The sequence below is a fragment of the Vipera ursinii genome (genome assembly GCF_947247035.1).
Source record: "Vipera ursinii genome assembly, chromosome: Z".
In the NCBI taxonomy this organism is placed as follows: domain Eukaryota; kingdom Metazoa; phylum Chordata; class Lepidosauria; order Squamata; family Viperidae; genus Vipera; species Vipera ursinii.
Window position 1 is genome coordinate 68,724,845 of NC_139517.1, and position 13,085 is coordinate 68,737,929.

The 13,085-nt window shown below is 36.0% G+C and overlaps 1 protein-coding gene across 1 annotated transcript in view; it reads left to right on the forward strand.

Moving 5' to 3' along the window:
- Window positions 1–13,085, forward strand: part of VPS41 (VPS41 subunit of HOPS complex) — a 168,599-nt gene that overhangs the window by 42,110 nt on the left and 113,404 nt on the right. The window contains exon 4 of the mRNA XM_083378279.1: window positions 3,054–3,131. Coding sequence (XP_083234405.1) covers window positions 3,054–3,131 — 78 coding nt within the window. The remainder of the gene's footprint in view (window positions 1–3,053; window positions 3,132–13,085) is intronic.

Sequence of the window (13,085 nt, forward strand, 5' to 3'; positions counted from 1 at the left end):
AATTTTTTAAAATATTCATGCTGTCAAGGTATAGTTACAGGCTTTCCAAAGAATTATCTCAGAAGCTCTAAAAATTTGGACTGTCCAAGCTTTGTGCCACTCTAGGGGCCCATTTAACGGTCTCCTTGTATTCACAGGACCATGCTGCTGAGATTTATGCCGTTTTATGTGATGCAGTGTTTTTGTTTTAATTCAAGTTGTAAAATCAGTGTTGTGAGAGAAATAGCATATGCATTTCTTAATAAAAAGACAAGCAAAAGCCTTAAATAAAATCATACAAGCTATATGCCATGAAAGCCCTCCCTCTGCCTTCATTTACCAATTTTAACAAGGTTAATTGCCTTCTTGGAATTTTTGTCTATTTGAAATTAGCTTTAATTTTATAATCTTTTAATTTCAATATTTTTTAATCCTCAAGTAACTTTTAACATTTCAATTCTAATTTTATGTATAGTTTCATATGTTTATTTTACACTATACTACCTAGAGTTCCTTCTTGAAGGAGATCGGCAGTCTAGAAATACAATATATATTATTATTCAATAATATTGAATAATTAATCTATTGTTATTATTATTATTACATATAATTTAAAATGGTTTGACAGCTTGCAAGTATGGTGTTTACTTTTTTTAAAAAGCAAATGTCTTAGACCAGGGGTGTCAAACTGCCGGTCCGCGGGCCGGATGCGTTATGTGGAAGCTGCGCCCACCCCATTGCCGGCAGTGGCAAAACCGTCCTGATATGTTGCACGATGTCACGTGACGTTGCGAGTTTGACATGTCTGTCTTAGACCACAGTATAAACTGTTTCTATATTTGAAATTCTCCTAATTATAGTGTCACAAGGAACAACAAAATAACAAAGTTGTTTCTAGCACTTTTGGTTTCCTTATAAACTGAACTATTTATGAGAAGGATCATAATGTTAGAAGCTAATACAGAGCATCTTTTAGGAATTGGTCTAGCACAATGCTGAAGCTAAAAATTGAAGATGGAATGCGTATCCTTCCTACATCTTGCTCTATGCGTAAATAAAAAGAAATAACAATGTAGCATCTACAATAGATGTATTTTCTGATTAGAACAGTTTACTTTGTTCAGACTATAAAATCTGGTTTATATTTTCCCTCTGGAAGTATTTTTTTCTTTCAATGATAAAACATATTTTTACTGGACCTGCATTCTGCATTGGATGACTAATCGTCCTGGCACCCAGTGCATTCAAGCAGGCCTGTGCAGTGGAATAGTCATACCTAGTTATGTCTGCACACCTGATGTTTTATTAACTAGTATTGATTTTTTAACCCTGGGGACTTTTTTCTTTCTGTAAAAAGGCAACCTTGCAGGAGTGAAAGGCATTGCAGGGGATGAATTTCTAATGAACCCCTTCTCTCCTCGCCTCTCTTTCTGCCTTTTTTGACTTCTCTTTAATGTGGCTTCATATTTTAAGTGCCTGAACTGAAATTTCATTTTAAGCAATTCCATTTTGATAAATCCTTTTAAACCTTGACTTTCTGTAAGGTTATTAAAAAAAAGATTGTGCTGCTTGACTGACATGCTTAGTAGTGCCTATAAATTTGAGCATTTCATTATAGGCTGCAATGAAGCGTGTTCACATGCAATGAAATACAGAAAATTTAGCAGTCTGACCACTTGAGTCATGCCAAAGGAAGGAAAGGCACTGTTTTATACCAAGAAGTAACAAACTTTTTGATATCATATTTTAAATCTGTTTTTTTATCTATGTGATGGCATAGAACCTAAGTTGCTTCTGCATTATTTTGAGTTCTCTGTGTGCTCATGCAGTACAAAACTTTTCTTGTGTTGACCAGTGACTGGGTTTGCTAAAACAGAGATCTGCCATTTTCAAAAAGTGGGGGTTAGATAGTTTTCTAGACTTGTAGAAATAATGTAGGTGCTTGTTTGGACTAGTAAAAATTAACTTGGTTTTACTATATAAATGGAGTCATGTAAAGAAAAAACTATTTTTTAAAATCTAGTCTTTATTACTTTATAAGTAACTTGAGGCAAACAAACATACACAGAGCCTTGGTGGAGCAGTGGGCTAACGCCTCCTTAAGTAACACCAGCTGCCTGCAATTAGTGCAGGTTCGCATCCCACCAGGCTCAAGGTTGACTCAGCCTTCCATCCTTCCGAGGTAGGTAAAATGAGGACCCAGATTGTTGGGGGCAATTAAGCTGACTTTGTAATAATGCCGCTTGGGTGTGTGTGTGAAAGCCCTAATAAGCAGGCATATACATAGAATGAAGGCTACTGCTAAGCTTGTAAGCCGCCCTGAGTCTTCGGAGAAGGGCGGGATATAAATGGAATTAAAATAATAATAAAAAAATACTCCCTTTTTTCTTCACAAGAACCCCATAAGGTGGGTTGGACTAAGAAAGATGGACTGGCCCAACATCACCGATATAATATTGTATATAATTTTATGTAGTTTTATAACACATACAAACATTGTTTGGAAAAAAGCCAAAATCTCATCTGCAAGCAGAGATATCACAAAATTTCAACTGTTTTTGCTATTGTGTTATTATGCTTACTTTTATTATTATTCTGCTGCTGCCACCTCTCTAACTTCTTTACAAAACAAGTTGTAGGGGAATACATTCTAGTGTTGTCATGACTGTTATGGTGCCATAATATCAGTCCATCTGGTTATTTGAATGTTGCTCTGAAGGTTAAAGATCAAAAATGATAAGGGCCAGAAGGAGAATTGGTTTTTCTATTGCTGAAATAGCAGTATTTCATTTTTATCTAGTTTTTAACATGTCAAGAATGCAGTAAATGAGAGTTTTACATTTTTACAATTTCATTCTCAAGTATTTGCTTTATATTAACTCCTTTTTTGGATGTCATTTGTATTTAGCTATTATAGTCTTTGATAGATTTTACGAATGATACTGTATGATTCATGATTCATGCTTGATGTACTTTGCTGTACAGTAATATTTTTTACAAACAAATGGTATGTTGTATACTCTCCCAATCATAATTTCTCTAGATAATGTCTTTCTCCCATTTTTTCTATTTAGTTTTTGGCACTTGGAACACACTATGGCAAAGTTTATTTGTTAGATGTCCAGGGAAACATCACACAAAAGTTTGACATTGTAAGTACAAATTATATTACCATAAGACCATTGCAACCTAAAATACTGTATTTAAAATCAATATAACATTTATTCTTGATTTATTCTTCTGTAGGCACTTCATATAGCAGTTTTTGTTGCCATCCCATTGTCAATAGAACATTATGATGAACATAAGAATGAATGATTGAAGAGTTGATAGTCTGAAATGCAGTCAACATTAATGACTCTAGGCCAGAGGTCCCCAACCTTTTGGGCACCAGGGGCTGGTTCCGTGGAGAGAAGTGGGCATGGTTTCATGTACTGTCAACATCCCGCAGATGGTGCTTTGCTCGTTTGCACGGCCTGGTTTCTGGCATGCTGCGGCCCGGTGCAGGTCCATGGACCAGGGGTTGGGGACTCCTGCTCTAGGCAGTTTGCAAAAAATTCTAAACCCATATAAAATTCTGTCTTTTAGCTAAAACAATTGGGTAAAAAGACAGGATTTTGAAGAATTTTGTCAGAAGAGACAAAGGAAAAAAATGAAAAGAAATCATGTTCTAGGAAATTAAAGATCCAGATTATTAAAAGTAAAAGGAAAGAATATGAAGTTGGTTTATTTCAGGAGTGTTAAACCTGCGACGTCACATGACATCGCGCGATGTATTGGAGCTTTTTCCCCATTGCCGGCAATGGTTTTGTCGTGACACGTCCGGCCCATGGGCCGGCAGTTTGACACCCCTGGTTTATTTGATCAAGGTTAAAATATATATACATCTCTAATAATCTTTAATGGACCTTCGTTGGCATCAGAACTGAAACAATGAGGTTCTAAAGATTTGTTTATAGATTAAGAAATGGGATATGGGAAGAAATGACCATTTGTTTTATCTTAACAGAAGGTGACAAGTTACTAAAATAGTTTATGTTTGTGATGAAGGAGGAAGTCATATACTTACGTATTTCTTTTCATTTTCTTTACTATAGTCTTATTTTTTTCTTTTCTACTTTTTCTTTCTGTTTTATTGTTTTTCAATTTGTATGATTTCAATTGTTGCAATTTTGATTTTTTAATAAAAATTATTAGAAAAAGAATTTAAATTCAAATTTTCCTGCTCTTGCCTCCCTGAATTAATGGATACAGGGTGTATTCTCAATGGCCCTGAAGATTGGAGGTTGTGATACATTTACATAAAGCTGTCTCTCATCTCTATTTTCTCAAGTGAATTTAGGGGTAGGGATCGGGACTGCAGAAAAACAGGGGGGAATAATCCTCTGGGATCTGCTGGGAAAAGTTATTCCTGTCAGTGCCGGGAGATATGAATGTAACTATTAAAAGAACTATATACTTTATAATAGAGATTATATGTCATTAGATTTAATAAATGTACAATGATTTAGATCCAAACTAAGATTCTAATCATAAAACCAATGGAAGTAAGCTATCTTAAAAACATTTCTTTCTTTCTGAGTACACAAGTAAAATTGGGTTGGAGTCCAACCTTATGTGACTGTAATAATATGGTTAAATATTTTCACAAAAACTTTCTCACAAATACATTTGTCCAAAAATCACAGCATAAAGTGCATTTTCATGCATTATACACTTAGTTGCACAAGGAGAAAATAGTCATTTCTATGGTTATAATTAGGAAAATTCATTTGCATCTTTGGATCCTTCTGGCCTATATCCTTACACTGTTTGATTGTTAATGTGCATCCTATCATACAGAGATGCCAAAAGTAATTGAAAATTGACTGAATGCCTTCTACTTCAGTTTATCTCCTGCAAATATATAAAGCTAATATTTTATGTGAATGTCCTGAAGCATGGTCTCTTAAGGGATTGTATTGATTGAAAGAGGAGATTTTTTATTGTTTATTGTAGTTTCTTGGGATGCTAGAAACAGTGCAGTGTAGAATTTCTGTAAAGCCATATTCCAAGACATAAAATATACCATATGTGTGAATGCTGAAAAATACATACAACATACTAAATGCATAGTACAATCACAAATACAATTGGGCAAATACTTCTGAATCAGTTGTTCATTCTTGTCAAAATATCTTAACAGAACAAATGATCTAAAGCTGAAATAATAACCTTTCACAGAAAAGGTAAGAGGCTGTTTAAAAAATAATTGCACCATGGTTGTGTATAACTCAGGCCTTAGAAATAAACCTTTTCAATGTTTTTCAGGGATTTTTATGGATATTTTAGTTTGTTTGATTGTGACCTTCTTGAAAGGCATTTTGCTGGTATTCCAGTTGTTTCATATTTGTGGCATACTTCAAATTTATTATATATTCTGTGGGATTCTTATACAAATAGGAAGGTCTCCAAAAACAAGTATTGTCACATTTTTTTTATTTCAGAAGAATAGTAGGTGGTCCCAATATATATGAATAATTCTTTTCCTGTCAGAGCCCAGGAACTGATAGGAATTGTTGGTTGGAACTCTTCGTTTGAATTATTTATTTATTTATTTATTTATTTATTTATTTATTTATTTATTTATTTATTATTTGGATTTATATACCGCCCCTCTCCCGAAGGACTCGGGGCAGTGTACAGGGCAATTAAAACACTATATACAACACATAATATACAAAAATTAAAATAAATTAAACCAAGTAGCCCTAAACAATAAAACACATTCTAAAATTTAAAATTTAAAATCTAAAATCCCAGTCCCTCAGTCCAGGCCGGCAAGTTCAAATAGCCAAGTCTTCAGGTCGCAGCGGAAACTTGATCTGCTCTTGGCTTTTTCCCCCTGCCTCCATCAATGAATAATTTTTCACTATCATAAAATCAGGCAAGTATCTTGTAAATACCGCATTTTCCCCGAAAGTAAGACCTACCCTGAAAATAAGCCCTAGCTTGATTTGGGGATGGGCCTAATATAAGCCCTACCCCCAAAATAAGCCCTAGTTTTGAGGTGAGGCACAAGCCTAAAAATAAAGCTAGGGTGGAGGTGGGGGTGTGGAGCAGCCCAGGTGCCCCGGCACACATCTGCAGCATCCCCTGGGCTGCATTTAGCAGTCAGAGGCCTTTCTGGAAAACTTCTGCAGCTGAGCAGCTGAGAATCATAGCTCAGTTCTCAGTTGCAGAGGACTTCTGGAAAGGCCTCTGACTACGAAATGCAGGCTAGAGCTCCATTTTCAGCTGCAGAAGAAAGCTGCTCCTTCGGCCACAGAAGAAGTGGGCCGGCTGGGTGGGGCTATTGATGCTGCCGCCGCAAGGTGAGTGGAAAAGACACCCCCCCAAAAATAAGACCTGGTGTCCCCTTTGGAGGCAAAAAAAATTAATGTCTTATTTTGGGGAAAACAGGGTAGTCAATTAGTTAATAAAAATGGTTGCTCCAGGTTTATCTGTGTCTTGCCTGTGTCTTACTATTGCTAAAATGATTTTCAGTTGGACCTAGGGCACAGTGCTCTTCAGTTTTTTTCCACTGCCAAAGCAATAACACTTTTTTTTCTTGAGTTAATTGTCCCACTTTATTGAAATTCTTTATTTTTCTTTCTGATTTTTAATTTTTGTTTTAGTTGTTTCCAAAACCCTTCAGTCCCCCCACCTTTCATGAAATCATGTTCTACTATTACAGGCTTTCAACTTTCAACCTAATTTCCTGAGTGCCAGCATTGTAGGAATAACACAAAACCCTCCCGCAATTCTTATGGGTATAAACAGTGCATTTTCCCATTGGTAAATGCCAAACAATAGGTAATAATTTATGAGCCTCTAACTGACAACAAGCTTTAAAGGTGGCAGACAGGAGTTTTCATTTTGATATGATATGACAGCTTTTGAAAGATTCTTCTCACTCCTAGATATTAGTGTTGCAGCTGAGTTTTAGCTTAGCATGGCTGAAAGATTGAATCTCTTACCCAAAGACTGCTGTATTCTCCTCAGTCAGTTAGAACTGCATCTCCTAAAGCCATTTAGTCTCAGATTTTGTCTATAGCCACAGAACCACAGAACTCCACTGGAACTCATGCTGATCTCTCTGAACCGGTACTTAATCCATTAATCCATTACACTGTCTTCATCCAGGCAATCCATTCAAAGATGGGAAAGACCCCAATTTCTGGAGATGCTTATCTCTTTGAACTGGTACCTTTTACATTGGAATAAACACTTTCAATGTTTTGCTCATTTCTCCACTGAATAGAAATCTAGCAAAAATCATAAAAGACTTAATTAATTCTGTTTTGCTACCTATATTGTTTCACTTAGCTCATCAGAAGTAGTTCATTCTTCTGAACCATTATTCAGTGTATGGCATCTACAGAGGTCATGCAATATCCAATATACAAATTTAGTTTAAATAAAGCATTGGCAGTGCATGAACTAATGAACTGATCTTTCTCCTATACTCAATTTCTTCCAACTTATCTCTTGGGAGAGTTTGATTCTTGAATCACTCTTTGAGCAGTAGAGCAAATTATATTGGTTTCTAAAAAGTTGAACAGATAAACATATTTTAACATTTCAGTCAATCAGAATACAGCTTGAAGGGACCTTGGTGGTCTTCTAGTCGAATCCCCCTGCTCAATCAGGAGACCTGTACAATTTCAGACAAGTGACTGTCCAGTCTCTTTTTAAAAACCTCCAGTAATGGAGCACGCACACCCACAACTTCTAATTACTTCTAACCCACTATTAATTGAACTTCAGTTCAATTCAGAAGGCAAGTTTAAGTTTCAGATAGGGACAGCAGTTTGACCTCTAATCTATTTTCTTTCAGCCTTATGTTGGAAACTAGGAAATTTGGTCTCTTTTGAATAAAGATTTAGATTAAAACTGCTCTTTTTTCCTTCACTGGGTAACTTTTTTTTTTACTTGCTACTGTAAATCATTTCATAAAGGCTAGGTATGTCTATCCTCCGGTGTCCACCACTTCTGTACTGGATCATTTCCTTTGCTGTTTTTTTTATATCAACTGTTTTGGTTAGCCCATGGTTGCTGCCCTGATTTACCTCCTTTTGTAAAGGTAGTCTTTTGGAAGCTCATTAGCTGAAGCACAACATGCCTTACAAAGAGATCACTACTTAGGTTTCAAAGAGACAAATTATCTTTCACTCAGATATTTGCAAAATTCCAAAAACAGTTTAAACCAGAATGTCATGTTATTTCTCTTTTCCTCAACTACCAATAGCATTAGAAACATTGCTTCATTATTTGGAGGTCCATTATTTTTATATGAATTATATTACATTATTTCCCTGGGACAAATATTTTTGTCTGGCTTCCAAGGCCTCTGTAGGGGAGTGATATTTTCCTCCACTATTAATCTAAAATGATTGTGTGTTACTCTGAATTGGACAAGCAGCTCAGATAATAGCATTGACAGCCATTGTCTTCTACAGTACCTCACCATCACTCAGCACTTTGGACTGGCCTCAGTTTTCAGAGAGCTGCAGTGCTTGAAAAGGCATTCTACTGTCATCCAATCTCAAAAAAGCTTGTTATGTATGTGAGTGAGCAAGAACAACTAACCATTTGCTTATAATGGCAGTTACTTAAATATGTATTTAATGTATTTATTTGCAGGACTTATATGACTGTCATCTCACAGTCTAGATGGCTCACAACAGTTAAAATCAATCAACCAGCTTCTCCCCTCCCCTCCAAACTAAATACTGTCACAACTCAAATGGTTTCTTAGTCCAATGCTTGGAAGAAGAGCCAGATCTTCACAGCCCTCTGGAATACTAAAAGAGTAGGGATCTGTCTGATTTCTGTTGATAAACTGTTCCAAAGGCCACTGCAGCTAATGAAAAAGCATGCCTCTGAGATCCAATGAAATGGCAATATTTAAGAGATGGAACCTGGAACACACCCATCTTGTTTAATCTAGAAGGATGAGCAGATATCCTCAGGTTGCAAGTAACATGGTCCTTTACCATGTATTCACAGAATTTGTAAAGTCACAAGTGATTTACTGGCCGTTCAGGTGAACTCTGTCAGTTTGGAGACTTAAAGATGTTCAGAGGAGCCACATTTAATAATATGGTCCGTGTGATAAATGGGACCCCTGACAGACAATTATGTAAGCCGTTAAAAGCTCTGAATAGGGCTTTACATAGGAATAAACTCTATGTGAACCACATATGACCACTCAAGTAAGTACAGTTACAAGTAAGCAATATGCTTTCTGTTCCAGTACAACATTTAAAGTTGCATATGTTCTTTAGCATATGTGATGCCCTAGGCTTTGGGTGGTAAGTCACCCCAAAATAATTTTTATAAAAACCAGTTGTTTTCCCTTGTCTTCTTTGAGATTTAAAGCCATCGTGGCACAAGGTCCAAGTATGAACAAATTCCACACTGATAAATGCATAATTTTTTTTCATCAAAAATAGACAAGTTATCCTTATTAAAATATCTGTTCAGTATATTTCATTGTAGTTAATCCTTTTTATTAAGGGAGAAAATGAAATAATTCATTATTGTAAAATGAGGTATTGAGGTTCAAAGTGAGGCATGTTGATCAAGCCAAATAGGATACATGAAGTAGAACTTGGGAAAGTGTTGAGATACTCTTAATGGCTTATCATATGATGATTATTTATATGTCCATTTTGTTTTGTTTCTGCTCACCAACATGGCTATTTCTTTTGTCAGTAACACATGCTTCAGATTAACTGATCTATGTTCACAGATCGTAACCATTTGACAAATGGGTGTCCCCTTATATTAGGGTTCAATGCATTGAATGAGATGAAATGTGTCAAATGAATTAAAATTATGACTTAAAGGCAACAGAGAGGAAAAGTCAGTGAACTCCACTGACAAAGGAGGATGCAGAAGCAATTTATGATGTATTAATTCCAAATGCTTCTTCATCTTCTCGGTTCCTTCAAAGACTGTCTAAAATTTATTAATATAATTATTACTTCAGCTGACAGCTTTGCAGATTAAAGATACAAAAGCTATACTAACACATTTGGCTAAGTGACTCATCAAACATACTTTCAGAAGACATTCACATGCTGTTGTCAGATCTTTTAATAATTGTTTATTTCAAGCAAATGTAACAAGGCATGGTTTGTCCCAAAGAAACCTTGCACTTTCTTTAGAGAAAAGAGTATGTAGACTGCTTTATAAGTGTTAATAGTTTAGCCTTGATGCATGAGCATGAAAAACAATTTTAATAATGGTCTGATCAGTGGAACAACCTGCCTCCAGAAGTTGTGAATGCTCCAACACAGGAAGTTTTTAAGAAGAGACTGGACAATCATTTGTCTGATGTGGTATAGGGGTACTTGCCTGAGAAGGGGGTTGGACTAGAAAACCTCCAAGGTCCCTTCCAATTCTGTTATTGTTGTTGTTATTACTGATCATTGCACCGTCAGCCAGATGTTCAGACTGGATTTGGCATTTTTGTCTACCTATCGAGTCCTTACCAAGGACCTGGGATAGGCAGATGTGGATTTTTTATTTTTTTATTTTTTATTTTAATTCCATTTATATCCTGCCCTTCTCCGAAGACTCAGGGCGGCTTACAAGCTTAGCAGTAGCCTTCATTCTATGTATATGCCTGCTTATTAGGGCTTTCACACACACCCCCAAGCGGCATTATTACAAAGTCAGCTTATTGCCCCCAACAATCTGGATCCTCATTTTACCTACCTCGGAAGGATGGAAGGCTGAGTCAACCTTGAGCCTGGTGGGATGCGAACCTGCACTAATTGCAGGCAGCTGGTGTTACTTATGGAGGCATTAGCCCACTGCTCCACCAAGGATGTTTGATGGTATTACAGATATCGTTGCAGAATGGAAGCAGTTCCTAGTAAGGCCACCTTTTGCAACTGACTAATGATGAATTTGTCAATACCAATGGTGTTCAAGTGGTGCTCCAGTTGTTTTGGGATTGCACCCAAGGTACCTATTACTATTGGCACTACCCTTGCTTGCTTTTGCCACAATCATTCTATTCAGGGCTTTTTTTTCTCATAGAATGCTCAGAACAGTGTTCTGGCACCTTTTTTTCTTTGCAAAAAAAAAAGCTCCCTCTATTGGCTTTAGGAGTAGGCAATCTTGGCTCTTTTTTATGATTCGTGGACTTCAACTCCCAGAAATCCTGAGCCAGCCACGCTGAGAGGAAAGAGAGAGGCTTCCAAGCTGAGCCATGCTGGCTCAGGAATTCTGGGAGTTGAAGTCCTTGAATCATAAAAGAGCCAAGGTTGCCTACCCTGCACTAGAGGAGGACATTAAAATTATTTACAAGGTAACTTCTTTAGGAGCTAAACTTTTAGAATCTAAAACAGCTAATTCAAAAAAGTCAACAGGAAAGAACCTCACATTTTTCATCTGCTTCTGTCTTTTGGAAGGTAAAATTAGATAACAAAATAATCTATTTCCTATGTTAACATCTCTGCAACGAAATCAATAAAGGTAACAGGAAAGAAATCAGAAACATTTTTCTCAATAAAATGTGTCTAATTTAGCTGATGCTAGAAAACAAATAGTATCTTTTGTACACTCTTGAAAACTATTTTGAATCTATAACTACCTATTACAACTAAACCACTTTAAATTAAACAATTCTTAAGAATGAAATATTCTTAATTTGGACTTTACTTTTACTGTTTGGACTGTTGTGTGTTTTGAAAAATAGATTTTTTAGAATCTAGTTATGTTGCACTTCAGTCTTTAAATAATTAACCTAGTATATACATAACAATATATGATGTTTTCCATGGTGAGCTTAACATCAATAACAATATTTATTAAAAAGGCTAAAATAATTTCTGGTGGTATTATCTGTACATTAAAATTTTGTTTAGTCACAATCTTTCAAAAGATGTTACATATGTGCATAAGTGTAGTCAGTAGCATATGCCTTTTTAAAAATATCAAACATGCAAAGAAACAAAAATAAGTCCAAAATATCTGTATTGCATCCAGAAATGCCATATTTGCAACCAATATTTCTTATCCATAACTATGGCACCCTAAGGATACCTGCATACATGTTTACCTGTCGCAAATACAGTGATTGAAAACAAAGAAATAATGATCTGTTATTATTCTGGAAAAAACAAAATCCAGAATCAGAAATAACAGAACAGAGACTAGCAGATCAATGCCGATTTATACTACGAAATAAAGTATTCACAGAAACAGAATTGGATGAACTGCAAAGGTTTACCCAGAGCAAAGAAATCAAAACATTGCCAGAAGTAATTCAGAATGTAGAGGCAAGCCAGGGGGAGTTGGCAGTGAAGAAATCCAGCAGTGATATGCAGCTGTTCTCATTTGGAAACCAGACACCTCTTCCTCAGGAAGAACAAAGCCCTCTAACTAAAGAAATAAAAGAATTGAAACAGAATAACTGAGCATCTAGAACAGCACAAAAACAACAGAATAAGGCTGCCTGCATTGAAGCTTGTTCCAAAGAAACAGCTAGCACAAGCATTAAAAGATGCAAATACTGCAATATCAAGTATAAGCACCAATTCACTGCAAGAAACAAACCAACTAATGTACAGCACAACTGCAGTTATAACTGAATACCTGGAATGCAAAATCAACAAAGAAGAAAAACCAACAAACAGTGCACCACAGAAATGGAAGGTTAGACTAGCAAATAAGATCAGCAAGTTAAGATCATATGCAAGCAAGCTAGAACAGATGAAAGAAAAGAAGCTGAAGAACAAAAAGACCAAAGAATACCTAATCAAGAAATACCACTTAGAAACAAGGAAGATCAAGGAAGCACTGGAAATAATAAATCAGCAAATAACAGCTATAGCCAGCAAAATCAGTAGATACGAAGCTCAAATTGCAAATTACAGGCAGAACGTCCAATTTCAGTCCAATCAGAAACATTTCTACCAATCCATCAATGGAGAAACTGCAATGAATCAGTAAGTACCTGACAAGGAAAAAACAGTGCAGTTCTGGAAGCAGATATGGGATAACCCAAAGAAACACAACAAGGATGCAGCTTGGTTAAAAGAGGTGGATGCAAATAAAAGAGAAGTTGA